Raw genomic sequence first — 27,991 nt, forward strand, 5'->3', positions numbered from 1 at the left:
CCTAATATTTGGGCAGTTCATATTCCTCCTTCTCTTCAGTTCCTCTTCAACCCTTTTTTTCCTCCCTTCATGTTAAGTATTGATATGCAAAGATTTCATTGTCCTGGGAGAGTTTGTTAAAGGAATCTTTTAAAAAATACAGAAAAAGCCATCTATCTAGACCAGAGCAGGCACAAAGAGCAGAGCAGGGATCAAAGCTAAATGAGGAATAGTCCTTGAGATCAAGGAAAACATTGATCCAGGCAGAATGTTATAGTATCAGGAGAGACTGTATTTGTTTTTCACTTGTGCGCTGGGTTTTCCAAAAGGAGGACAATTGGGGGAATCTCTGCCTGATCCCTCTTTTCCAGGAATTGCCTGACCAGCCCAGAGTCTATCCAAAGTCGGTCCCCAGGCAGCCACCTTTGTGCTCTGGTCCCTTCTTCCACACCATGTCCCAGGGGCTCAATGGTAAATATTGGACGGGGGTTGGGTCATTCAGATTCTCAATCTGAACTGAGACAAGATGAGTTCCTGATTTATTTTGACTGTGTTAAGGGTTGGAGTTAGTCTCTGAGATTGACTGGAACTAGGGAGAAAGTGGGAGTTGGGGTGGCCGTATTCTGTGAGATGGACTAGAGAAACAGAGGAAGCCAGTGTACGTAAAAAGAATGATAAAAATGAGAAGAAGAGCAGAGGATCATAGAGGAATCCTGATGGTGTTGTGAATCCCATCTCAAGATTCTTCCCAGAGCCCAGGAGATTTCATGTTCTTCAGAGACATCCCTTTATCATGGTAATGAAGTCCTCTTTTCTGCTAAAGCTAAGGCTATTGGGTCAATTGGACCAAAGACCCTCAAAAAATAAAGTTTAAATTTAAAAAAAGAACATCAATTGCATGATAATGGCTCAAATACAGCTAAAGATATTTCTGCCAGAATATTCTGGAGCAATTCAGCTCTGTGCCTACCCAAACGTACTCAACCGAATGCTTAACAGAAGCCTGTGGGGATACAGGCTGATCCTAGAAGGCAGAGCACAGGGCCTCCTTTTGCACATTTCTTGCAGACCTGGAGCCCCATTACCCAGCTGTCTTGTGACAATCAGATGTGAAACTAGTAAGCAGGAGAAGCAGAATATTGCATCAGAACTCCTGGACCCACGGGGTCCCAGCAGCTTTATGTAGGGGGAGAATCCTTGACTGTCCCTTGGCGGGTCCAATCGGCTGCCCCTTGGTGTGGCTAATGGGGCAGGTGGAGGGGACTGGGCAAGCACCACAGATCAAACACTGTCCATTTGTCCCCCATCCCCATTCTAGAGGCCTGTTAGGCCGAAGGGCGTCCGCCTCCAGCTGTGGGCAGTGCGGATGGACATGGGGGTTCAGTCCTGGATCCCCTCCACTCTTCACTCCTTTGCTCCTGCAAAAGGAAAATCATCTCAAACTTGGTCTGAGACCACACCGTACCTGCATGAATCTCCCTCTGGAAAGAACTTAACATTCCTGAAAAAAAGGCTTAACCATTTTTCTTCGGAAATTTATTGGCATTGAGATTTGTACTGGGAAACTAATTTTCCGCCCACCCAGCTGACTGCCGGTTATCGGTCAAGGAGATAGTGAATGGTAATAGGACATTTTCTCTCCCTCTCTCTCTCTCTCAACAATGATTATTTAATCATTCTCTTGTCCTGTAAAATGTCTCTACCAAAATAAAAGTCAGAAGAGTATCGTCTGGGGGAGGTGGGGGCTGAGGGAGATTTCTGGGGTGCTGCAAATGCTGCAAATGTTCTCAAATCCAACAAGCTCTGCACTTGAGATTGTGCAGTTTACTCCTTGTAGGTGGATACGGTAATAAAAAGTACATTAAAGAACATGCCCCTAACCAAGTATGGACCCTAGAACTACCCTCCCTGAGGTTTTATTTACATTTGCAAAAAGATTGTAATACATTTTTGGCATAGGCTTGCAATAAAATAATCTGAAAACTTTTCTTTAATGCTTCCCTCTAATCTTCAGGGCCCGTTTTCTCTTCCTGGGAATCTGTTGCTTTTGCCTTTCCAGAATCCTTTCCCCCGCTTTTCTGCTTCCAATTCTTATTTTCCTCGAGGAAACACTCCTCCCTGGGGGGCTTGAAGGAGCTGTCAATTAAACACTAAGGGGGCGGGCATAAGATCCAAATTAGGCCAATCAGATGCTTTATCCTGGGAACTTGAATCTGGAGACCAGACACAATGATTTCTCTCGCGAGTGGGGCTGGCAGGGGAACGGTTACCTTCTGCTAGATCCCCACACGTGCCCTGGAACCTCCCTTATTTATTTATTTTTATTTATTTATTTTAAAATATGGAATGCTTCACGAATTTGCTTGTCATTCATATGCAAGGGCCATGCTAATCTCTTACTGTGGTCATCTTGTATATGTATGTGCTGCCCAAGAGAGCACTCCCTTTCTGGGGCCTGATTGTGTTTCCCTTTTCTCTTCCAATATAGAAGCTACTTCCTTCTCAAAACGAGTGCTTCTTTGGTAATAATGTTAGCCAGGGTCAATTTCTCTTACCTGCAACCAAGGAGGGAAAAAAAAAAAAAAAAAGCTACAGGTACGTAATCATAGGCTGTTTTGAGCTAATTCCTCCACAAAGCAAAAAATGGTAACAATTGTAACTGTTCCACTGTGGAACAACTCAGAGTGCCTGCTCCTCTGGCTCCTAGAATTTCCTCTCCTATTATTCAGGTTTTTTTCCTTTTGTTCCACTTCCTGGGAGATTTCTTTAACTTCATTCTCCCAGCCGTCTATTAAGTTACTCATTTTCCTAAGGGTGTATTCAATTTACAAGAGTTGTTTGCTTTGTGAGTTCTTGGAATCACATCTTGTTCTTTTTTTCATGGATGCGGTATTTTATCTAAGAATATTGTTTTTTATTACTTCTTTTTTTTCTCCAGGCATATTCTATTTCATCCAAATGCTGTCCTCTGTTGGTTCGATCTGTTATATGAAATGCTTTCCTTGCCTATGGCTCTTTGGGTAGCAGTTCAAGCTTAAGAAGGGGGCTCTAGGAATTCCCTTGGTGGCTCAGCAGTTAAGGAAACCGGCTAGGATCCATGAGGATAAGGGTTTGATCCTTGGCCTCACTCAGGGGGTTAAGGATCCTATGTTGTGGTGAGCTGTGGGGTAGGCTGGCAGCTGTAGCTCTGATTTGACCCCCTAGCCTGGGAACCTCCATATGCCTCAGGTACAGCCCTCAAAAACAAAACGTAACAAACAAAAAAGAATGGGGTTCTTCTGGTGGCTTAATGGGTTAGGGATCCTGAGTTGTCACTACTGTGACTCTGGTTATTGCTGTACTGCGGCTTCAATCCCTGACCTGGGAACTTTTATACGCTGGGACACAGCAACACTCCCACCCCCTACCCCCCTGGCAAAAAAAAAAAAAAGGCTCTAATACATTATCTGGGAATCTCTATGAGTGTGTGGGTGGAACTTGGCTGAGGTCTTTTTTGTGAGATGCTCTGGCCAGCCTGTTTCATTAGAGAAGTACCTTAATTCTTTTATCTTAGGACTGATCAGACTCCCTAGAGATTTCTGCCTTCCACCTGGAGGGACAAGGTCAGCTACCAGTGATTGGGAGCACAGCTTGGTAAAAAAGGCTGCTGGAGACTTTACAGCCAATACAAGAACTTCCCCTAACCCTCCCTTCAGCAGTGGTCTCACTCTACTTCTTGGTATCCTAGGCATCTGCAGGGTGATGGAGGGGCAGTTGGCTGGCTACACTGGGATGGTGAGTGAGTCTAGTGGTCTGATGCTTTAATAGTCTTTTTATTGAACTTACTTTTTTTTTTTTTTTTTTTTTGGTTTTTTTAGGGGCACAACCATGGCATGTGGCAGTTCCCAGGCTAGGGGTAAAATTGGAGCTACAGCTGCCAGCCTCTGCCACAGCCACAGCAACTCAGGATCTGAGCCGTGTCTGCAATCTACATCACAGCTCACAGCGATGCCGGATCCTTAACCCAGTGAGCGAGGCCAGGGATCGAACCTGTAACTTCATGGATACTAGTCAGATTCATTTCCACTGAGCCACAATGGGAAGTCCTGAACCTACATTTTTAGCCCCATTTCACTCCTCCTTCCAGAGGTTCCTGGTGCCAATTCCTCAGGCTTTTGGGGGTTCTTCAATGATGAAAACGGAGTTGTTTCTCAGATTTCCCTACTGCTGACTGAGGATCCACCCTCCTTGGGTCTACTAATTCAATCACAATCCATCTACTTTCCAGCATCCAAAATTTTGTTGCTGTTGACACCTCTTCCTTTCCATCCTCAGTGTCTTACGCCACTAAGAAAACCTCTTTCCTGGGAGTTCCCTTGCGGTTCGGCAGGTTAAGGATCTGGTGTTGTCACTGCATTGGCTTGGGTTGTTGCTATGGCATGGATTTGATTCCTGGACCAGGAATTTCCACATGCTGCAGGTGTGGCTGGGGGTGGGGGAACGGGGGAGAAAAAAAAAATCTCTTTCCTATCAATTTAGTGGGGACTTGGGACCAAATGGACCTGTGTGTGTTCAATATACCATGTATATTTATGCTAATGTCCAAATTTCTTAAAGCTCTTAAGATTTTAAAAGAAATTCTCCTTTGAATTTCTTAAAATTAAAAAACCAGAGTTCCTGCTGTGGCCCAGTTGGTTAAGAATCCGACCATAGCACTTTGGGTCACTGCAGGAGCACAGGTTCAGTCCTCCACCCTGCGCAGTGGGTTAAGGATCCAGTATCGCTGCCACCGCAGCCTAGGTGGCAGCTGTGGCTCGAATTCAGTCCCTGGCCTGGGAACTTCCATACGCCACAGATGCGGTAAAAACAAAAAAGCACATCATCATTAGCTTGAAACCAATGATCATATCAGGAACCAAGATTTTCTTAAGCATCAGATCACAAATCATCTCGAACAGACATTCTCTTCTTTGAAACTGATGACAACTCAGATGATTGTAAAGATTATTCTTCATGTTATAGATGAGAGAAAGCAAGAAAAAAGAGAGGTGCACATCCTTTAAAGCAAACAGACAACACATGGGCCAAATCTGGAAGGTATTTTATATGAATTTATTAGAATGCTAAAAATCAAGAAACCTTGCATAAAAATATCCAATTTGTTGCAGCTTGAAAAACTGGAAAATGGAGTGACGGTGGGCTCACACTCATGGCGACAACCATTCAGAGCTGAATCTGGGCTGCCTCTCAGGTGATGCTGAGCCCTCCAACTCACCCTGCCTCCATCCAGCTACCTCACTCATTTGTTACCAGGAGACATCTGACTTGAGACCAGAAAGAAACAATTTTATTTGGAAAGGCAAAATGGAACTTAATACATACATCTGTAATGCAAGCCACTTCTCTGGGTCCCACCCCATGTCCACCTTGTCTAGGTTAAGTGGTTACCTCAGAGATTAGAAAAGAGAGTAACAGAGAGTTCCCATCGTGGCAGAGGAGATACAAATCCGAATAGGAACCATGAGCTTTCGGGTTCGATCCCTGGCCTTGCTCAATGGGTTAAGGGTCTGGCATTGCCGTGAGCTGTGGTGTAGGTTGCAGACATGGCTCGGATCTGGCGTTACTGTGGCTCTGGTGTAGGCCAGCAGCAACAGCTCCGATTAGACCCCTAGCCTGGGAACTTCCATATGCCGCGGGTGCACCCTAAAAAGACAAAAAAAAAAAAAAAAAAAAGAGTAACAGGCACGAATTCAGAGAATATGCATATTTTGTCTTTCTCCCCACACAAGCTGCACATACGTGTGTAAACATTGGTTGATGCGTAAAACACATCTAGTACTGCAGACAAATGTGCCAGGACCAAAGGAAAGGAAGTCACGAAAAGCGCAACAGCAGTCATTTACCTGGCTTGGTTCATCAAAGTTGCATTTGATGATCAATCTCCACAAGGCCTCAGGTGAGGAGGAGGGGATAAGGACATGCAGATGCACTGGAGTTAGGGAAGTTTTTCCCACTTATGTTAAAGCTTTTTTCCTCTTAAGGCTATCGCAGAACTGAAAGACATTACAGTCCAGTTGAACTTTAATTTTTATTCCCAGGGTAAGAGCAGCGCTCAAACCCTAGCTCCAGCTTCGCTTCTAACCAGCAGGGTCCTTGGAAAGAGTCCACATTTCAGAACCTTGGATTCTCTGTGATGGCTAGTACCAGTTATATCTTGACTCTGTTTATCTCCTGGCTCTTCGCCTGTTTCTTGCACTTGAAAATAATCTCCAATGTCTTTTCAGTTCGTTGGGCTGGAATGTCCTGGGGGGTTTTTGTTTTTTTCATGCCCGGCATTTGTGGGAAAAGAAGATGCCCCATCCAGTTTTAGGAGGCACAGAACTAGTTTCGAAGGTGGAATAAATTCTGCTGGCTCAATGGTCCTTAAGGAAGCATTTGCAGGCCATCCCAGCCTCCTGCAGAAGGGGAATCACCTGCCGACATTCAGGCCATGCAGCTGAGCGATTTGCAGGGGTGATGGCTCAAGCCAATCTAGACAATGAAGGAACCAGAGCTACAAAGATTGAGTGCCGTGACTGGGGCTGTTCTCCATTGTTCATGAATTTATTGAGGGCCTACTCTGTGCCAACACAGTATGTTTTCAAGCACCGGAGGCTGAAAAATTGAGGTAACACTTTCCCCCAGTGATTCACATAGTAGCTCTTAGTCAGGATAAGAGTAGCGGTTGGCACACTATAGCCCAGGGAGCTTGTTTTATCAATAAAGTTGCACTCACTGGTTTAGGCATTGCCCATGGATAGACACACTCTACAACAGCAGGGCTGAGTAGCTGCAACCGAGATTATATGGCTCGCACAGCTTAAAGTATTTACTATCGGACCCTTTACATAAAAGCTGCCAATCCATATTAGAGGAAAGCACTGACGTATAATTCAGCAATGGGACAAGTGGTCAGGGAATATAAATGACTTGCATAATCAAATCTCAGAGAGAGAGAGAGAAGGCTGATTGAACTAACAGCCACAACCAAAGCATCAATTAGATGAGGCTTGATGCCTCCGAAGATGTAAGTCACAATGAAGTTACTTTTCACTCACATTTAACATGCAAATTTTCAAAAGCATTGGTTTAAGGCACACAAACAAAAAATTTAAGGCAAGCCAACAGCTGATCTAGTGCAAATGGAAAAAGGGGGATCCGTTCCAACTTCTAAAGGAAACTGGCTGGGATGAGTCCAAATACAGCAGGGATACTGTCATTTATAGATGCTCTAAAGGATTTTTCAGGGGTAATTTTGACTCCGCTTGATTTTTCCTTAAGGGCACACCCTGAATTTTGGAACTTAATGTGTGTACAGGGCCATGACTCCATAACACTTAACCTTAACAGGCTGAAGGACTTGTTTTGATGAGCAGATGAGAATGGTTTGTAGATTATGTTCTGCCTTTTTATGTTTTAATTTTTTCCGGACACGCCCATGGCGCATGGAAATTCCTGGGCGAGCGATCAAACCTGCGCCACAGCAGCCACCCAAGCTGCGGCAGTGACAAGGCCAGATCCTTAACCCGCTGTGTCATGAGAGAATTCTTATTTTGATTTTTCAACAAAGAAGGAGAGGCTGCTTCAGCACTTGGGGTTGATCAAAGCAGTCTGTTTTCTTTGCTATTTGAAACACCAAATGAAATCATACTGATATTAAATCTGAATTCCTTTGAAAGGGAATGCTCATTAAATACAGACAGCCATAGCGTGGCCCTGGGGAAACCACTGGAATTAATGAGTGTTTACAGTTCTTGCCCTCTCATTCTCCAACAGCTTAGACAAATCTCAAGGGGCTGCTGCTGAAAGCATCCCGCTGCAAATTACAAGAAAAATCCGCTGAGCTTCAGGCAGAAAATGCCAAGGACGGGGAGTTGAGGAGTAGCTTCTGCAAAAGAACAGCAAATGCTGAGAAAACATGGAGGAATACTGTACACGGGGTGCTTCAGCCTCGTTGTGGATGCTGCCTCTGAGATGCAGAGTACACAACTGCTTGGAGGAAAAGCTGCAACTTTCTAAGCCACCGTTCTTACACATAAAGGTTTTGCGGTGCACCCACTCTCACACCGGCTGATGGAGGAGTTCGAGGTAGTAAAAGTGTGCATATAAAAAAAATCAAATCTCGGAGTTCTCATCATGGCTCAGCGGTTAAGGAACCCGACTAGGAACCATGAGGACTCTGATTGGATCCCTGGCCTCGCTCAGGGGGTCAAGGATCTGGTGTTGCCATGAGCTGTGGTGTAGGTCACAGACGCGGCTGGGATCCTGCGCTGCTGCTGTGGCTATAGTGTAGGCTGGCAGCTGTAGCTCCAATTACACTCCTAGCCTGGGAACTTCCATATGCCTCGGGAGCAGCCCTAAAAAGAAAAAATATATATATATCAAATCTGTTTTGTAAGCCCGTTGTGGAAAACATGCTTACGAACGGAATTTGGCTGTATTCCAGAAAAGCAGTTGTGTTTCGGGAAGGAAATTAACCCAAAAGAAACAGTCCGCGTGAGTGCCCTCCTCCATGGCAGAAGGAGATCTGGGTATTATACAATCTCACATCCCTCAAAATGCCTCGCATGCTTCCAAGTGCTCTGAGGAAGAAGGCTTTGTGGGAAGTCATGACAATACGCACCCTGTGGAAAGTTAATAGGCAGCGCCCCATCCCAGCTGAGGAAACACAGGCTCTGGGGATCTGTGATACCAGCCCAGCCTGAAAAGGGTGAGGAGCAAAGCCATCCACGGCACAAAAGATATATTTTCTTACATCTCATAAAAACAAAACACAGAAGAACCTCAAAAAGATATGTTGGTTCATTAGGCTGCTTTTTTTTTTTTTTATCCTACGCCCCCAAAATGCGGCCCTAGGGGACAGCTGCAGTGTCTCCGCTGGTAGTAAAGATATTTTCAAGAGTCAAAAAATAAAATACAAAAGTTGATTTACAAGGTGCTAAAAATATGTGCCCCTTCCACCCCCACCCCCTACCTCCAAACGAGCAAAGAGGTCTTTTTCCCCCCTCCTAGCCCTCTGCTTGGGACTGGCTGGCAGTGATTTTCCCAGCGTTATTCCTCCATCTGGGCCCAGGCCTCCTCAGCCTTCTCATAGTACTGGTTGGCCAGCCGGCCTTTCATGGCTTCCATTGCTGCCTCCGCTGCCTGAGTATACAAGTCACCTGAAAGAAAGCAGAGCGGGGCACAAAGAGGTGAAGCACCTGCTATTTTTGCCAGCCCAGGGTCGTCCGTCCCGCCTCCCTGGAAAAAGAATCGTCAGATTACTCCTCATTCACATCACCTGGGTGGGGCTCTGGGTGTTCATGTGATCAAACCTGGCCAATCAAAGCACTTTCTCCCTCCCCACCAGGCAGCAGGGATTGGTCCCGACCCAGGCACAGCCAATCAAAGAAAGCCATCTCAATAAGGACAGTGATTGGTTCAGGTGATTCCAACTGAGCCAATGAGAATCAGGCCGAGGACTTTTACAGGATTAACTGGGTATTTATGAAAGTAGAAGAGATAAAGTACAAGAAATCAGGATTACAAACCACCTCCTGTCAGGTCTGCATAGGTTTTGCCACCAAATGAATTTGTGTAAAACAAGCATAAACGTGGCTTTCAGAGCTTTCGGATTTAGAAATTTCGAATAAAGGATTATAGGAGTTCCTGGCGTGGTACAATGGGATCAGCGGTGTCTCTCCAAGGTCGGGTTCGATCCCAGCCTGACACACTGTGTTAAAGGATCCCACGTGGCCGCACCTGCGGCATAGGGTGAAACTGCCTCTGGGATTTGATCCCTGGCCTTGGAACGCCATACACCACAGGGCGACCAAAAACCAAACCAAACCAAACCAAAACAAACTATTGTGAATATATGAAAAGCCATTGAGTTATACGCTTTAAAATGGTTAATTTGGAGTTCCCATCTTGGCGCAGCAGAAACGAATCTGACTAGGAACCATGTGGTTTCGGGTTTCATCCCTGGCTTCGCCCAGTGGGTTAAGGATCCGGCGTTGCCGTGAGCTGTGGTGTAGGTCAGGGATGCGGTTCAGATCCAGTATGGTTGTGGCTTTGGCATAGGCTGGCAGCTGTAGCTCAGATTTGACCCCTAGCCTGAGAACCTCCATATGCTGTGGGTGCCGCCCTGAAAAGACAATCAAATAAAACGGTGATTTTTGTGTTATTAAAGTATCAGCTCAATTTAATTTTTTTTTAACTGCACCCTCAGCATGTAGATGTTCCCAGGCCAGGGATCAAACCTGAGCCACAGCAGTGATTTGAGCCTCTGTGGGGACAACGCTAGGTCCATAATGCATTGTGCCACAAGGGAACTCCTCAGCTCAATTTTTTAAATTGCAAAAAAGCCTCCAAACTTCTAATATATGACCATTGAAATAAAAATATTAATTTGCACACCAGCTCCATACCCCCTTCTTCTTTTTTTTTTTTTTTTTCTTTTTAGGGCCGCACTAGTGGCATATGGAGGTTCCCAGGCTAGGGATCGAATCGGAGCTGCAGCCGCTGGCCTATGCCATAGCAACAGTAATGGCCAGATCCGAGCTGCATCTGCGACCACCACAGCTCACTGCACCGTCAGATCCTCAGCCCACTAAGTGAGGCCAGGGATCGAACCCACATCCTCATGGATAACAGTCCGGTTCGTTAACCACTGAGCCACGAAGGGAACTCTCTCCATACCCCCTTCTAAGCCAGCATCACATGTGTATCCAGTCTGACAAAATATAGTATGAATTTTTCTCCCAACCAGTATTGAGAAGAGACTCAGCCATGCATTTTGCTGTAATTCCCAGTGAGGCAGGAATTCTGTCCCTCATTGTCCAGCCCTATCACCTCCCCAGGGGTAGGTCTGCCAGGCCCTACCTGATCTCTGTGGGTCCTTCTCCAGCCCGTAGCCGCCTGTGAACAGCATCTCTGCCTCCCTGGCCAGTAGCGTGTACCGGGGCTCATCTTGCATCCCATCATACTCGCCGCCCTCATCACAGTCTGTTGTCTCCAGGGCAGTGTTGTACCAGTGCAGAGCCTCTGGCCAGTTTGGGGACCTTGCCAGAAGATACAGAGGAAAAGAGGGAGGTTACCATGGCAACAGAGCAGAAGGGAGGAGGCCCATCAGCAGGAAGGACAAGCCAGGGATCCCAGTGGGGCCAACCACCTATGATCCATGACCCATAGTACCCAATGCCGCCACATCTAAGGGATGTCATTCACACTGCAGAGTTTGTATTTTTATTAAGACAGGAGTCAAGTAGCTTTTCCTAAGAAAACTGCTATATTGCAATGGGTTTCCAAGAGATGAAAGTAAAGCATCTTGAGGAATGGGGGCATATTTCTAGTTTTCATGAAATAACCCAATGGGAGTTCCCGTCGTGGCTCAGTGGTTAACGAATCTGACTAGGAACCATGAGGTTGCGGGTTCAACCCCTGGCCTCGCTCAGTGGGTTAAGGATCCAGCGTTGCCGTTAGCTGTGGTGTAGGTTGCAGATGTGGCTCGGATCCCGCGTTGCTGTGGCTCTGGTGTAGGCTGGCGGCTACAGCTCCGATTTGACCCTTAGCCTGGGAACCTCTATATGCCAGGGGAGCGGCCCTAGAAAAGGCACACACACACAAAAAAAAACCAATGGGCTAGTATTAGCAGTGGCTGGCCTCCCAGCCAATTTGCCCCTTGACTCGTGTAGGAGAGGAGGTGGGTGGGGGACCCTTCGCCAAGGCCTCTTTTCCTTATGGTGTACTAATTGCATATGACCGGGTGAGTAATGGTTTAGCCTACCAGGAAAGAGCAAAGAGAGACGCAGATAAGAAGGTCTGTGGGCCTCATGACATGTTCCAGGAGCAACAGCGATAATGACCTGGCTCCACCCCTAGTCTTGGCTCCTATTAACCTTCTCCCATGCCAGACTCGCTGGGTCACTCTCTCCTCCCCAAACATGCCAGCTCCTGTCTGCTCCTTGGCTTTTGTACCTGCTGCTATCTCTACTTGGAACGTTCTTTTCAACTCTTCCCACACCTGGCTCCACATCCCACCACGCTCAGCTGATAGGTTACCTCTGCAAGAACGCCATCCCCACACACAATGACCTCCATCTGTAATTCTCCTGTTTACTTATTCACTTGTTAATTATGGTTTCCCCGACTAGAATGTAAGCCCCAAGAAGGCAGGGACCTTGTCTGTTTAATTCACGGCTGCATTCCCAGTATGAGAGCACAAATCTGACTTCATATTACATCTGTTTGGTTTTTTTTTTTAACTTTAACTTTTTTATTCTATAGTTTTTTTTTTGTTTTTTTTGTTTTTGTTTTTGTTTTTGTTTTTTGTCCTTTTAGGGCTGCACCAGCAGCATATGGAGGTTCCCAGGCTAGGGGTTGAATTGTAGCTATAGCTGCCAGCCTACACCAGAGCCACAGCAATGCCAGATCTGAGCCGCGTCTGAGACCTACACCACAGCTCATGGCAACACCAGATCCTTAACCCACTGACCGAGGCCAGGGATTGAACCCGCAACCTCATGGTTCCTAGTCAGATTCGTTTCCGCTGCGCCACTACGGGAACTCCTGTATTCTATAGCTTTAAGTTAAGAATGTTACTTATAGCCTGAAATATATAAGATGACCCATTCTCAAGGCTCTGACTTTCAAGGGCATAACATTTTTCTCTTCATATAGAGAAAAAGTCACAGAACAGAGAATAACATTCGTCTTGCCAGAGGTTTACAGGAACATCATGACCTGATCTAATGAAGAGTTGCAAGAACAAAGGCTTCCAAAACCAAGGAGTCTGCAACAACCAACCACATCTCTCCCTCACCTCGCCTTTATTATTTTTTCCATACTTTTTTTTTTTAAGTGCATCTGCAGCATATGGAAGTTTCCAGGCCAGAGGTCGAACCTGCACCTCTGCAGCAACCCAAGCCGCTGCAGTCAGATTCCTAACCCCCTGCACTGCAGCAGGAACGCTTATCTTGCCTTTAAAAATGCTTTGCTGAAACCCTTTGGGGAGTTTGGGTTTGGGGGGCTCAAGCCCATCCATCTCCTTGCATGGCCCTGCAATAAACCTTTCTCTGCTCCAAACTTCAATATTTCTGTTTGTCTGGGCTCACTATGGGTCGGGCACATGAACTTGCCTTCCATAACCCCAGGGCCGGGCAAAGAGCAAGCCTTACTCCAAATATCTATGTGTGTGTATGTGGGTGGGTGGGTGGGTGTGGGTGTGTGTGTGTTGTTTTGTTTTTCCCATGAGGTGCAGTGGCTTGAGGTGAGATCTCAGTTCCCAGACCAGGGACTGACCCTGGGCCTCAGTGGTACAGTGCCGAATCCTAACCACTAGGCCACCTGGGAGCTCCCCCAACATGTTTTTTTTTTTTTTTTTTTTTTTAGGGTCACACCTGTAGCATATGTAAGTTCCCAGGCTAGGGGTCGAATTGGAGCTGCAGCTGACATCTACACCACAGCCACAGCAATGCCAGATCCTTAACCCACTGAGTGAGGCCAGGGATCGAATCTGCATCCTCATGGTTACTAGCTAGGTTTGTTGCTGCTGCAACACAATGGGAACTCCCCCCAAGTGTCTGCTGAATGAATAAATGTAAACAAGTGGCTGGCTGGCTGGGATGGTGTCAGAAGATATTATTATTATTATTATTACTGTCTTTTTAGGGCTGCACCTGCAGCATATGGAGGTTCCCAGGCTAGGGGTCTAATTGGAGCTGTAGCTGCTGACCTATGCAACCTACACCACGGCTGATGGCAATGCCAGATCCTTAACCCACTGAGTGAGGCCAGGGATCGAACCTGTGTCCTCATGGATGCTAGTCAGGTTCATTTCCTCTGAGCCACAACGGGAACTCCCAGAAGATATTATTGACTCCATTTTATTTTATAAAAAAGGAAAGTCGTGGAGTTCCTGTCGTGGCGCAGTGGTTAACGAATCCGACTAGGAACCATGAGGTTACGGGTTCGGTCCCTGCCCTTGCTCAGTGGGTTAAGGATCCGGTGTTGCCATGAGCTGCGGTGTAGGTTGCAGACTCGGCTTGGATCTGGTGTTGCTGTGGCTCTGGCGTAGGCCCATTTGACCCCTAGCCTGGGAACCTCCATATGCCACGGGAGCGGCCCAAGAAATAGCAAAAAAAAAAAAAAAAAAAAAAAAAAAAAAAGGAAAAGTCGTTTGAAAATTACTCATGACACATCAACCAACTAGGGTTTTACCAGTGGGCTGGAATCCATTAAACGAGGTGATCTCACCCCTTTCAGCTGTGACCCTCCTCGGTCTTGAAGAGCCAGACAGAACTGCCCCCAAAACATGAAATGGAAAAGAAGGGAAAGAGCCTACTCTCTCCCCCAACCCCCACCCAACTCCACACCCAGGGGTGAGTGGGTCCTTCTCGCCTGGGAATTTACAGTGACTTTTCCTTCTCCATTAGATGGTAACTTCTGAGAGGGTCAAAACTCCTTAAATGCAAGTCTGAGTCTTACCCATAGCTGACCCTCAATTAAAAAAGCTGGAGCAGCTTGAAATGAGGAAGGCGAATAAGAAAATGACTACAGAAGTTTCTGATGTGGCACAATGAGATCGGCAGCGTTTTGCGAGCACTGGGATGCAGGTTCGATCCCCAGCCCGGCACAGTGGGTTAAGGACCCGGTGTTGTAGCAGCTGTGGCTTAGGTTGAAGCTTTGGCTTGGATCTGATCCCTAGTCTAGGAACTTCATATGCCGTGGGATGGAAGAAAGAAAGAAAGAACAGAAGGAAGAAAGAAAGGAAGGAAAAAAGATAGGAGGAAAGAAATAAAATGACTACAGAAGAAACTATAAAGGAAAATGTTGACACATAAATATTAGAAACCAGCATGTCTCCAAACCCAATAAACAATGGTCATCATATGATGTGTGGGCTATTCCCTGCCCCCCACACCTATGGTAGTCATTTCTGAAAAAAAAATTTAAAAATTTAAAGCCAACTCAGAAGCCAAAGAGTTAATAGCCTTAACACATTAAAAATTCTTACAAATCAGCAATGAAAACCTCACATCTCAAATGAAAACAAAAGGTTAGCGAAGCACATGAAGAGAACACACATATAGCAGAGATTTTTTTTCTCTAAGGCCGAACCTATGGCATGTGGGAGTTCGCCGGCTAGGGGTCGAATCGGAACTGCAGCTGCCAGCCTAGGCCACAGCCACAGCAACGCCAGATGCGAGCCACATCGGGGACCTCTGCTGCAGCTTGTGGCAATGCTAGATCCTTAACCCACTGAATGAGGGCAGGGATCAAACCCACATCCTCACAGACACTATGTCTGACTCTTAACCCATTGAGCCACAGGGGAACTCAATAGCAAAGATTTTTTTTTAAGGGCCTCAGATACACATATTCAATGCCCAGCTCCAGCTCCCCCTACAAGTATGGTGTTTCCCCACTGCACTCAACGGGCACCATTCATGCTGGCACTTAGTCGGACATAATGTTTGTTTTGTTCACCCTCCCCTCGTGCCAGTATAGTTCTGAGTCCCGTAAGATGCAGGTTAGTGTGTAGTCCAAGGAGAGGAGAGGTGAGCAGACCTAAGTTTTGGCTCTGCCACTTACTGGTTACCTGACTAGAGACAAACTCGCTCAGTTTTCAGTACAAGAGCAAACACGTCCATAAAACGAGTCCCTGAATACCTGACCTGTCTGTGTTAAAGAGAGGTGCAGATTCATTCATTCGAACAACTACTGAGCCAGGTCCTGTACTAATAAGCACTGGGACTAAAGAGATGCACGCGCCTCCGTTCTAGTCCTCAGTGAAATAAAACCACAGGTATGAAGGTGTCATCCACATACATCCAAATATAGGAGGGAGTTCTCTTTGTGGCTCAGAGGTTAATGAACACAACTAGGATCCATGAGGATTCGAGTTCAATCCCTGGCCTCGCTCCATGGGTGAAGGATCCAGCATTGCCGTGAGCTGTGGTATAGGCTGCAGATGCGGCTCAGATCCCACGTTGCTGTGACTGCGGCAGAGGCTGGTAACTGTAGCTCCTAGCCTGGGAACTTCTATGTGCCACATGCTGCCCTAAAAACAACAACAAAAAAAAAAAAAAAAAAAAAAAGAGAGACAGAGAGTTCCCGTTGTGGCACAGTGGGAATGAGTCCTAGTATCCATGAGGATTCGGGTTTGATCCCTGGCCTTGCTCGGTAGGTCAGTGATCCAGCGTTGCCGTGAGCTGTGGTATATAGATTGCAGACTTGCCTCAGATCCCGTGTTGTTGGGGCTGTGGTGTAGGCCGGCGGCTATAGCTCCGATTGGACCCCTAGACTGGGAACTTCCATATGCTATGAGTGCAGCCCTAAAACACACACACACACACACACACACACACACACACACGGGAGTGTTATTGTTACATAGTAGGTATCTGACAAATGTCTGCATGGTATGTAACACAGGCAGGATGTCCGTATTCACACCTTGGGAGCTTGATACGACAGGATCACGGTTCTGATTTTCCTTTTCAACCCAGTGAGAGGGAGATGCAACCCTGACCCACAGACGGAATCACCAGGCTGCCCTAACCCTGGGGGTTTAGACAACAAATGGCCCTACCATGCTCCCTTCCAGAAAGTCACAGGCGCTTGAGGACAACACAGGGGGAGCCCAGATCCACTGGGAACCACAGGAGGTGATCGATGGGTCCCGCTAATGGCTCAATTCCCCCAACCATCCTCTGCTCCTGAACCTCTGGGACTTCCCACTGGCCGAGTCCAAGGGGTGAGATGAAGTTGCCATCAGGAGAACTGAAAAGCTGTGGGCACCTGCAGTGGCAGCCGTCGGGAGTCTCAAACCCACTCTGGGAAACCCACTCCAGGCCTGAACTCCCCTGGAGCTTGCTTCATTCCCTCTCTTCCCTCTCAGAAGTGAAAGATAGTAAAAATTTAAAAAGTAGGAAGAGGCCATTAAAATCACCTCTAATTCTTTTTTTTTTTTCTTGTCTTTTTGCATTTTCTAGGGCCGCTCCCGTGGCATATGGGGGTTCCCAGGCTAGGGGTCTCATCAGAGTTATAGCCACCGGCCTACGCCAGAGCCACCGCAATGGGGGATCGGAGCCACGTCTGCGACCTACACCACAGCTCATGGCAATGCCGGATCCTTAACCCACTGAGAAAGGCCAGGGATCGAACCCGAAATCTCGTGGTTCCTCGTCAGATCTGTTAACCACTGAGTCACAACAGGAACTCCCAATCACCCCTAATTTTAACACTTAGGTACAACCTCTGTGGACGTGACACTGCATAACCCTTCAGACTCTTTCTCAACCAAATCTTCATATAAAACAGCTAAGATGCCATTTATCTCACACTTGATGTGCCAGGAGCAATGAGGACCACGTCAGTTAGCCCTCCTGTAATCCTCACACAACCACTCTAGGATGCAGGTTCTGCAATCATTCCCATTTTACACAGGGGAGAAACTGAGGCCAAGCGGGTAAAACTACCAGCCCAAGATCACTGGGGTAGTACTTGCAGGAGCCACAGGTCCGTCCTGACCCACCTGCAGCCCAGGTTCCCACCAGCTCCATGTGAGCCGTGGCCCCCGTACCTGTCTGGGCTGAGGTTCTGGCCGGTGTCAAAAGCTCGGGCCACCAGAATCATGGACTGTCTGTCGCCAGCTTCCGCTGCCTTCAGTAAGTAATCAAATCCTTTGGTTTTATTCTCTTCTGTCTCCTGTGAATATAAACCAAAGATGAGGAGAGAAAAGGAAATGAGGCTTACGAATGGGAGGGGTGCCAGAACCTTACTCCTCCACTTTAACCCCGTTTCTTTTTTGTCTTTTTAGGGCTGCACCTGCAGCCTATGGAAGTTCTCAGGCTAGGGGTCTCATCGGAGCTGTAGCTGCCAGCCTACACCCCTGCCACAGCAATGCGGGATCCAAGCGGAGTCTGGGACCTACAGCACAGCTCATGGCATCACTGGATCATTAAACCCACTGTGCAAGGCCAGGGATCGAATCCGAGTCCTTATGAATACTAGCAGTTAACTCCATTTCTTGAACCGTTTCGAGAGCTCTGGACTGGGGCTGCTATAGAACCACCCATGGTTGAGAGAGCAGGGCTTACCCCGTTGCAAAGAGCTCCTTGGGCTCTCATCAGGCGGGAAGAAACAGAAGCTCAGCTCACTCCTGCTCGCTCTCCCCTCTCTGCTCTGATTCCTCCAGAGACCACATCATCTCTTACCTCCAACAGGGCTCCCTGCTTCCAATGCTTTTAAAATCTTTTAGCAGATTCATTGAGATAAAATTCATATACCACACAATTCACTCGAAGATGCAGCTTGGATCTGGCCTTGCTGTTGCTGTGGTGTAGGCCAGCAGCTGCAGCTACGATTCAACCCCTAGCCTGGGAACTTCCACATGCTGTGGGTGTGGCCCTAAAAAAATAATAATAATAAAGTGTACAACTCTGAGTTATTTTGTGCTGCAGGGAGTGAAGTATTTGGTGTTGTCACTGCAGTGGCTTGGGTCACTGCTGTGGTGTGGGTTTAATCCCTGGCTCGGGGACTTCCATGTGCCGTGGGTGACGCCCCAAAAAATAATTTAAAAATAAATAAAAAGGAGTCCCCGTCGTGGCTCAGTGGAAATGAATCCACCTGGGAACCATGAGGTTTCTGGTTCGATCCCTGGCCTTGCTCAGTGGGTTAAGGATCCAGCATTGCTGTGACTGTGGTGTAGGCCGGCGGCTACAGCTCCCATTTGACCCCTAGCCTGGGAACCTCCATATACCGTGAGTGCAGCCCTAAGAAAAGTAAAAAAATAAATAAATAAAAATAAATTAAGAAATAAAGTGTACAACTCAAAAGCTTTTAGTATATTTACAGATCCACAGATTGTACAACTATCACCATAGGTGATTTCAGAATATTTTCATCAAGCCAAAAAGCAATCAAAACACCATGCCCCTTAACTATTATCTCCCAATTGGTCCATCCTAACCAGCCCTAGGCAACCACTGATATTTCTATTTCTAGAGATTTTCCTACTCTGGACAATTTATATAAATAGAATCATACACCACGTGGCCTGTTGTGACTGGCTTTTCTCACTTGGCATAAGGTTTTCAAGGTTTACTCATGTCACAGTTTCTACCAGTGTTCTGTTGTTTGTTTTTTTTTTTTTTTGGTCTTTTTGCCTTTTCTAGGGCCACTCCCGTGGCATATGGGGGTTCCCAGGCTAGGGGTCTCATCAGAGTCATAGCCACCGGCCTACACCAGAGCCACAGCAATGCGGGATCTGAGCCACACCTGCGACCTACACCACAGCTCACGGCAACACCGGATCGTTAACCCACTGAGCAAGGCCAGGGATCGAACCCGCAACCTCATGGTTCCTAGTCGGATTCGTTAACCGCTGAGCCACGACGGGAACTCCAAGTGTTCCATTCTTTTTATGGCCAAATAATGTTCCATTGTCTGATCATACCCCACCCCTTGCTTTTGGCTGCACCCATAGCGTATGGAAGTTCCTGGCCGGGGATTGAATCTGAGTTGCAGCTGAGGACCTACGCCACAGCCTGCAGCAATGCTAGATCCTTAACCCACTGTGCCGGGAATTGAACCTGCACCACTGCAGAGACAACACAGATCCTTAACCTGCAGTGCCACAGCAGGAACTCCACATTTTGTTTATCTGTCCATCAGACATCAGGGGATGGACATTTGGGTTGTTTCCACATTTTGGCTATTAAAAGAACACTGCCACCATGAACATGTGCATACAAGTTTCTGTGTGGATATACCTTTTTATCTGGGGGAGCATATATTCCTAGGAGCGCACTGCTGGGTCACATAAAACTCTCTGTTTAGCCTTTTTAGGGGCTGTTTCAGGGCTGCAACACTGTACATTCCCACATGTTTCCATTCTGTTTCCCCAAGATCCATCCAGAAAGATACCTTTTGAGCCCAAGAGTCAGGTCACATGACCCTTTCAAAGCTGCTCCAGGCCCTTCTGTCTCACTCAAGACACAAATCCAAAGCCCTTCTATCAGCAGATGAGGCCATTCTCAACCTTCAGGCTTCAGAAGTGTGGCAGGGATGATCAGCTGCTTCCCATGTCCATTCTCCCCCATTATATTTTTCCTGGCACATGGCTGACCAGCTAAAAACTACATTTCCCAGCCTCCCTTGCAGCTGGACTCAGTGTTCTAATAACAAGAGGCCTTTCCAGTCACTCTGGCTCACATTCCCCATCATATTCTCCACCCCTCAGCACTTAAGAACAATGCTTGGCACAGGAAGTGCTCAATAAAGGTTAGTTATTTTTCTTTCTTTTTTTTTTTTTTTTTTTTTTTTTGCCTTTTTCCTATTTCTTGGGCCGCTCCTGCAGCATATGGAGGTTCCCAGGCTAGGGGTTGAATCCGAGCTGCAGCCACCAGCCTACACCAGAGCCACAGCAACGCGGGATCCGAGCCGCGTCTGCAACCTACACCACAGCTCACAGCAACGCCGGATCGTTAACCCACTGATCAAGGGCAGGGACCGAACCCGCAACCTCATGGTTCTTAGTCAGATTCGTCAACCACTGCTATTTTTACTTCTTTTGGAAACTCCTATTTTTACTTCTTTTGGAAATGTTTCCATTTGTCATTTGTTATCTCTATGCCATCCTTCCCCATCTGAAAAGGTTGCTGGGTTTTTTCTTTTTTTTTTCCAGTCTTTTGTCTTTTTAGGGCTGTACCCATGGCGTATGGAGGTTCCCAGGCTAGGAGTCTAATTGGAGCTGTAGCCACTGGCCTATGCCACAGCCACAGCAGCGCCAGATCCGAGCTGCATCTGTGACCTACACCACAACTCACCGAAATGCCAGATCCTTAACCCACTGAGTGAGGCCAGGGATCGAACCCACGTCCTCATGGATACTAGTTGGGTTGGTTAACCACTGAGCCACCACGGGAACTCCAAAAGGTTACTGTTTTGAATAAGAATCTAGGATGGTGCCCCCAGAGCATGTGCCGGATGAATGAAAGTCTTTAGCAAGACAACAGGGAAAGGCGCAAAGAATGGGGACTTTCAGGAACATAGGAGAGGGGCCAGCAGCTTTTCAGGGCACTTGGCCATGGTTTTCCTTGCTGCCAGAGTCTGTCCTGGAGGGAAAGGTCTTTGGGACACCTGCAGATGAGAAAGCAGAAATAGCTTCTACCTCCCTTTAGACAGGTCCTCGGGTGTGGCTGGTGTAAACAGCCTGAGCTCATAAGGAGAGTTGCCAGGGAGTCTCAGAGAGAAGGGGTCTGCCCTGGTCCTGGCCCCTCAGCACTCATCCTGGACCCTGGCCCTCCTTTATCAGGCCTCAGTCCCTTCTGAGTGTCCGCTCTGAGCCAGGCTCTGTGGCAGATGTTGAGGGAACAAGCTGAATGTGGTGGGTACCCTAGAGGTGGCTCCACAGGCTTGTGAGAACTGATGTAAAAGCAAGCCAGTGGTAAATCACAGCCATTATTAAAAATTAAATTATTGGAGTGTCCCGTCCTGGCTCAGCGAAAATGAATCTGACTAGTATCCATGAGGACTCAGGTTCAATCCTTGGCCTTACTCAGTGGGTTAAGGATCCAACACTGCCGTGAGCTGTGGTGTAGGTCACAGACGCAGCTCGGATCCTGTGTTGCTGTGGCTGTGGTGTAGGCCGGCAGCTACAGCTCCAATTCAACCCCTAGTCTGGGAACCTCCATATGCTGCAGGTGCGGCCCTAAAAAGACAAAAAAAAATTAAATTATGTAAACTCACAATTAAATGAAAGGCTGAACAAATACCCAAAGCTCACTACCTCCCAATTATTTTACTATATTTTACTGCTATCCATGCTCTTGAGGCTATTTATATCCACTGCAGGGCTTCTCAACCTTGGCACTACTGACATTTTATGTCTTTTTTTTTTTTTTTTGCCTTTTTCTAGGCATACGGAGGTTCCCAGGCTAGGGGTCCAATCGGAGCTATAGCCAGAGCCACAGCAACTTGGGATCTGAGCCGAGTCTGCGACCTACACCACAGCTCACGGTAACACCAGATCCTTAACCCACTGATCGAGGCCAGGGATCGAACCCGCAACCTCATGGTTCCTAGTCAGATTCGTTAACCACTGAGCCATGACGGGAACTCCACTACTGACATTTTAGACCAGACAATTCTGTGTTGTGGGCACTGCCCTGTGCCTTGTAGGATGTCTGGCAGCATCCCTGGCCTCTATCCACTAGAGGCTAGTCACACTCCCAGAGTTGTGACAAACAAAAAGGTCTCCAGACACTGCCAAGTGTCCCCTGGAGAAGGAGGGGGCAAAATGACTGGCTGAGAACCACTGGTCTATGGAATCTGCACAATGGAAATGCTATAATTTTTATTTTCATGTTTTGCTTTTTAGGGCCACACTGAAGCATATGGAAGTTCCTAGGCTAAGGGAACCCCACAGCCACAGCAACGCAGGATCCGAGCCATGTCGGTGACCTACACCATAGCTCAAGGCAATGGGTGATCCTTAACCCACTGAGTGAGGCCAGGGATCAAACCTGCATCCTCATGGACATTAGTCGGGTTCATTAGCGCTAAGCCAGAATGGGAACTCCTGGAAATGCTATAAAATGGTGTGCTGCTGTGAGTTTCCTCCCAACGTCATGCTCAGTGATGTCATATTAGAGCCTGGAGCATTTATACCAGAGAAGATGAAAATATTAATAATGCAGATTAATTTCATGTGCCATGTCTGTAGCTATTACACTGTGACTAGCACAAGAAACTGGAGAAACATTTTTTGGTATTTAAAACTATCATCTGGGAGTTCCTGTTGTGTGACTCAGTGGTTAAGAACCCGACTAATATCCATGAGGATGGATCCCTGGCTCCACTCAGTAGGTTAAGGATCTGGCATTGGGTGTAGGTCAAACATACAGCTTGGATCTGGAATTACTGTGGCTGTGGCAGCTACAGCTCCAATTTGACCCCTTTTACAGTGCAGCCCTAAAAAGACCAAAAAACAGAAAACAAACAGGAGTTCCCGTGGTGGCTCAGCAGTTAGTGAACCCAACTAGCATCCATGAGGACACAGGTTCAATCCCTGGCCCCCCCTCCGTGGGATCCAGCATTGCCATAAGCTGTGGTGCAGGTCACAGACGCGGCTCAGATCCAGAGCTGCTGTGACTGTGGCGCAGGCCGCCAGCGGCTACAGCTCCAATTGGGCCACTGGCCTGGGAACCTCCATATGCTGCAGGTGTGGCCCTAAAAAGACAGAAGACAAACAAACAAAACTATCGTCTGGAGTTCCTTGGTGGCTCAGTAGGTTAAGGATCTAGCATTGTCCATACTGTGTCTCAGGTCGCAGCTATGGCGCAGGTTCAATCCCTGGCTCTGGAACTTCCGCATGCTGTGGGCACAGCCAAAAATAAATAAATAAAACTATCATCTGATTCAGCAAAGAAGCAGCTCACCTCAGCAGCAAATAAATGAGGCTGCAGCTCAGACAAAGGACTTGCTTATTTCACTTTCATTTTATTCACTAAAGTAAGTGAAAGGATCAATCAATATCTATATTTAGACCTTCACGCCTCCATCAATTGCAAGGAGAAGAGGGCTAAAGATAAGGAGTTCCACAAGAGTTAGCAAAAGAATTCTATGAGGATCAGCTGACTACAGAGAATTCACAACAGGGTATTTTTTGTTGTTGTTTCTCAACCGTATGCTCCACATTCACTGCATCAGTAAATGTATAATCAACTTACATAGGAGTATACATTCCCTCCCCACCCACAAGAGCCAGTTGCTAAGCATTTGCCAGCACACCCCAGGCGAAATGACATTTATTCCGTCCAGACCTCAAGGAGCGATGGAAGAAAGAGGCACAAATCATCCACCTGTCAAAATCTCCTCCTCCAACCAAGCCTGCCCCTTACCACCTAAAACATAGGAGATCCCCCTGTGGCACAGCAGGTTAAGGATCTGATGTCACTACAGTTGTGGCAGAGGTTCGATCCCTGGTCCAGGAATTTCCAGGGTGGATGTAGCCAAAAAAAAAAAAAAAAAAAAAAAAAAAAGGCTGTAAGTTGTCCCTGACCACATGGTAAAGGATGTATCAGACCCAACCATATGAAACTGCCGAGAGTCTACCTTCATGACCTATAAAAATAGTTCATCTTAACATGCATAAGTCTAATCACTGCAGCAATTTTTGAGATATCATAAGAAGGGAACCAACCCAAGTCTCCATCCACAGGGCACAGGATGGACAAACTATGTCCTATGTATACAGTGGAATGTTCTCAGCTGTGGACAAGAATGAAGACACGGTTTCTACAGAACAGAGGGAAAAAGCAGGGTCCCAGTGGGTGCGTGTGGCATGCTAACTTTGGAGGGGGGGAAGAGGGTGAAAATAAGAAAATATATTTTGCACTGTCATAAGAACTCTGCACTGGGTTGAAGAGTCCCCCCCCCCAATAGCGTATCTCAGAACTTCAAAATGTGACCTGATCTGGAAACAGAGTCCTTACAAACAGACAGAAGTAATTATTTAAGATAAGGAACCTCCATATGCCGCAGGAGCGGCCCAAGAAATGGCAAAAAGACAAAAACAAACAAAAAAAAAAAAAGATAAGGTCATACCGGAGTAGAGTAGGCCCTAAATTCCGTAGGACCGGGAGTTCCCATTGTGGTGCAGTGGTTAATGAGTCTGCCTAGGAATCATGAGGTTGCGGGTTCGATCCCTGGACTTGCTCAGAGGGTTAAGGACCCGGCATTGCCATGAGCTGTGGTGTAGGTCGAAGACGAGGCTTGGATCTGGCGTTGCTGTGGCTGTGGCGTAGACCAGTGGCTACAGCTCGGATTCAACCCCTAGCCTGGGAACCTCCATATGCGGCGGGAGCAGCCCTAGAAAAGGCAAAAAGACAATAAATAAATAAATAAATTCCTATTTATTTATTCCTGGTGTCTTTTTTTTTTTTTTGGTCTGGAGGTTCCCAGGCTAGGTGTCTAATCAGAGCTGTAGTGGACGGCCTACACCACAGCCACAGCCATACAGGATTCAAGCCTCATCTGTGACCTACGCCACAGCTTATGGCAATGCTGTATCCTTAACACACTAAGTGACACCAGGGATTGAACCTGCAACGTCATGTTTCTTAGTTGGATTTGTTTCCACTGCACCGCAATGGATGCTCCCAGACTGGTATCTTTATAAGAAAAGAGACACTTTAACAATTCTTTTTTTCTTTTTTGGCCACCCTGTGGCATATGGCATTCCCGAGCCAGAGATCAGACCCAAGCTGCAGTTGTGACTTACACCACAGCTTCGGTAACAGCAGATCATTAACCTAATGTGCTGGGCCAAGGGATCAAACCTGTGTCCCAGAGCTCCAGAGATGCCACTGATCCTGTTGCACCACAGCAGGAACTCCAACCATTATTAATAAATAAGAACTTTAAAAAAAAAAAAAAGAGAGAGAGAGAGAGATACAAGGAGTTCCCTGGTGACCTAGCAGTTAAGGATCCAGCATTGTCACTGCTGTGGCTTGGGTCGCTGCCGTGGCACAGGCTCAATCCCAAGCCAGGGAACTTCCATATACTGTGGGTGCAGCCAAAAAAAATTAAAGATAAAAAATACACAGAGACACAGAAACACAGAGATAAGCCATGTGGAGACAGAAACAGAGGTTTGGAGTTCCCGTCGTAGCACAACGGAAATGAATCCGACTAGGAACCATGAGGTTTCGGGTTTGATCCCTGGCCTCACTCAGTGGGTTAAGGATCCAGCATTGCCAAGACCTATGGTGTAGGTCGCAGACGTGGCTTGGATCTGGTGTGGCTGTGGCTGTGGTGTAGGCCGGCAGCTGTAGTTTCGATTTGACCCCTAGCCTGGGAACCTCCACATGCCTCGGGTGCAGCCCCAAAAAGCAAAAAAAAAAAAAGATGGAAACAGAGGTTGGAGTGATGTGCCTATGAACAAAGGAGCGCCTGAGACTGCTCATGACCATGAGAAGCTAGAAAACCATGGCCCGGCCCTGCCAACACCTTGACTTTGGACTTCTGGCCTCCAGAACTGTGAGAGAATGAATTTCTGTTGTTTTAAACCACCCGGTGTGCGGTTATTAGTTATGGCAGCCCTAGGGAATGAATGCCTTCTTGGAATCACATGTGAGAAACTAAGAATAGTTATGGGGAGAATGAGAAGGGGGATTTTTTTTTTTCACTGTAAACTTTATTACTTGTTTATTTATTTATTTAGGGGCTGCACCTGCAGCATATGGAGGTTCCCAGGCTAGGGGTCGAACTGGAGCTGCTGGCCTATGCCACAGCTCATGGCAACACCAGAGCCTTAACTGCTGAGCGGGGCCAGGGATCAAACCTGCGTCCTCATGGACACTAATTGGGTTCATTACCACTGAGCCACAACAGGAACCCCTGTAAACCTTTGTATATTAATGAATTTTTACACGTGAATATTGCCTATTTTATTTTTTATTTTTTCATTTTTTTTGCTTTTTAGGGCTACATCTGCAGCATATGGAAGGTCCCAGGCTAGGGGTCAAATCGGAGCTGCAGCTGCCAGCCTACACCACAGTCACAGCCACACCAGATCCTTAACCCACTGAGTGAGGCCAGGGATCAAACCTGAGCTCTCATGGATACTAATCAGGTTTGTTACTGCTGAGCCACAATGGGAATTCCTATTTTATTTATTTATTTATTTTTTGGTTTTTTTTGTCTTTTTTTTTTAGGGCTGCACCCAGGCTAGAAGTCCCATTAGAGCTGTAGCTGCTGTCCTACGCCACAGCCACAGCAACTCGGGATCCGAGCCACGTCTGCAACCTATACCACAGCTCACGGCAATGCCAGGTCCTTAACCCACTGCGTAAGGCCAGGGATCGAACCCACAACCTCATGGTTCCTAGTTGGACTGGGTTCCACTGTGCCACGATGGGAACTCCCCTATTTTATTTTTATTTCAAAAAAAGTTTTGGCTGTGCCATAGCATGTGGAAGTTCCCAGGCCAGGAACTGAACTCTCACCACAGCAATGATCGGAGTCACAGCAGTGAAAACACTGGATCCTTAACCCACTGGGCCACAAGAGAACTCTTGCCTTACCTTTTTTTTTAATTTTTTTTTTGGCTTTCTTTAGGGCTGCACTCATAGCGTACGGAAGCTCCCAGGCTAGGGGTCAAATCGGAGCTGCAGCTTCTGGCCTACGCCACAGCCTCAGCAACGCCAGATCCAAGCCACACCGGCGACCTACACCACAGCTCATGGCAACGCCAGATCCTTAACCTACTGAGCAGGGCTGGGATTGAACCTACATTCTCATGGATACTAGTCAGGTTTGTTACCTCTGAGCCACATGGGAACTCCTTGTATTACCTATTTTAAAAGTTAAATAAATAAAGGACTTTCGGGTGCCTTCCCACTCCCTCTTCCAGCCTGAGACCCCTGACCTGCTGGGCCATGGCCAGGCCCACATGGAGGCCTGGTGCCTGTGCCCACGTCAAGCCCAGGCTCATGGAGCCACCAGACTGGTCCATGGGATGGGGGGGATGGGACAGAGCCTCCTCCAAGGAAAGGATGGCACTCCCTAGGCCTTGTCAGGTCCCGCTCTCTGTGCCCACAGACCAGGGAAGTAAAGGGAGCAGACACCTTCACGGGTTCCCATCACACCCACGTCCTGCCCAGGCCACCCTGCAGCCTCCTTCTGTACCATCTCCTCATGCCCTCGATCCAGCTACACTGATAGCACCCTGTTCCCTGAGCCCCATCCTGTCTGTCTCCTCTGGATCTGGGCCTGAGAGCTCCCTCTGCCCGGCTGCCTCCGCTCCGCCTTCAGATTTACCTTAGAAACCACTTTATTCATTCTTTCTGCAAGTGAACGCTGAACATCTACCATGTGCCAGGTCTGTTTTAGCCACTAGGGATAGAGCTGGAACTGACAATCAGGAAACCCCAGCAAAGGCCCGTCCTCGTGTGTTAAGGCCTCCTGCTTCTCCCGTCACACCATGTCACAGCTGCTGGAAACG

At 47.3% G+C, this 27,991-nt stretch overlaps 1 protein-coding gene and 1 non-coding gene across 8 annotated transcripts in view; both read right to left on the minus strand.

The window, feature by feature from the left end:
• Positions 1–2,314: 2,314 nt before the first annotated feature.
• LOC146404504 (U6 spliceosomal RNA) lies at positions 2,315–2,420 on the minus strand. Its single transcript, XR_014842624.1, has one exon. It is a non-coding gene; the product is annotated as a U6 spliceosomal RNA (small nuclear RNA).
• Positions 2,421–5,049: 2,629 nt separating this feature from the next.
• Positions 5,050–27,991, minus strand: part of EEF2K (eukaryotic elongation factor 2 kinase) — a 93,074-nt gene continuing 70,132 nt past the window's right edge. For 3 of the 7 annotated variants that reach the window (XM_003124551.7, XM_085017356.1, XM_085017355.1), the window contains exons 16-18: positions 17,564–17,688; positions 10,861–11,039; positions 5,050–9,158 (exon numbers count right to left, since the gene is read on the minus strand). In XM_003124551.7, the coding sequence (XP_003124599.5) occupies positions 9,049–9,158; positions 10,861–11,039; positions 17,564–17,688 (414 nt within the window). In that variant the 3' untranslated portion in view covers positions 5,050–9,048. Of the gene's footprint in view, positions 9,159–10,860; positions 11,040–17,563; positions 17,689–26,433; positions 26,794–27,991 lie in introns of those variants that run through there. The other 4 variants (XR_014840593.1, XR_014840594.1, XR_014840596.1 and 1 more) reach the window with 3 other exon arrangements.

This window comes from Sus scrofa, chromosome 3 (genome assembly GCF_054392235.1).
Source record: "Sus scrofa isolate SSC_HxYL_T2T_F1_AM1 chromosome 3, Sscrofa_HxYL_maternal_Yorkshire_Landrace_v2.0, whole genome shotgun sequence".
In the NCBI taxonomy this organism is placed as follows: domain Eukaryota; kingdom Metazoa; phylum Chordata; class Mammalia; order Artiodactyla; family Suidae; genus Sus; species Sus scrofa.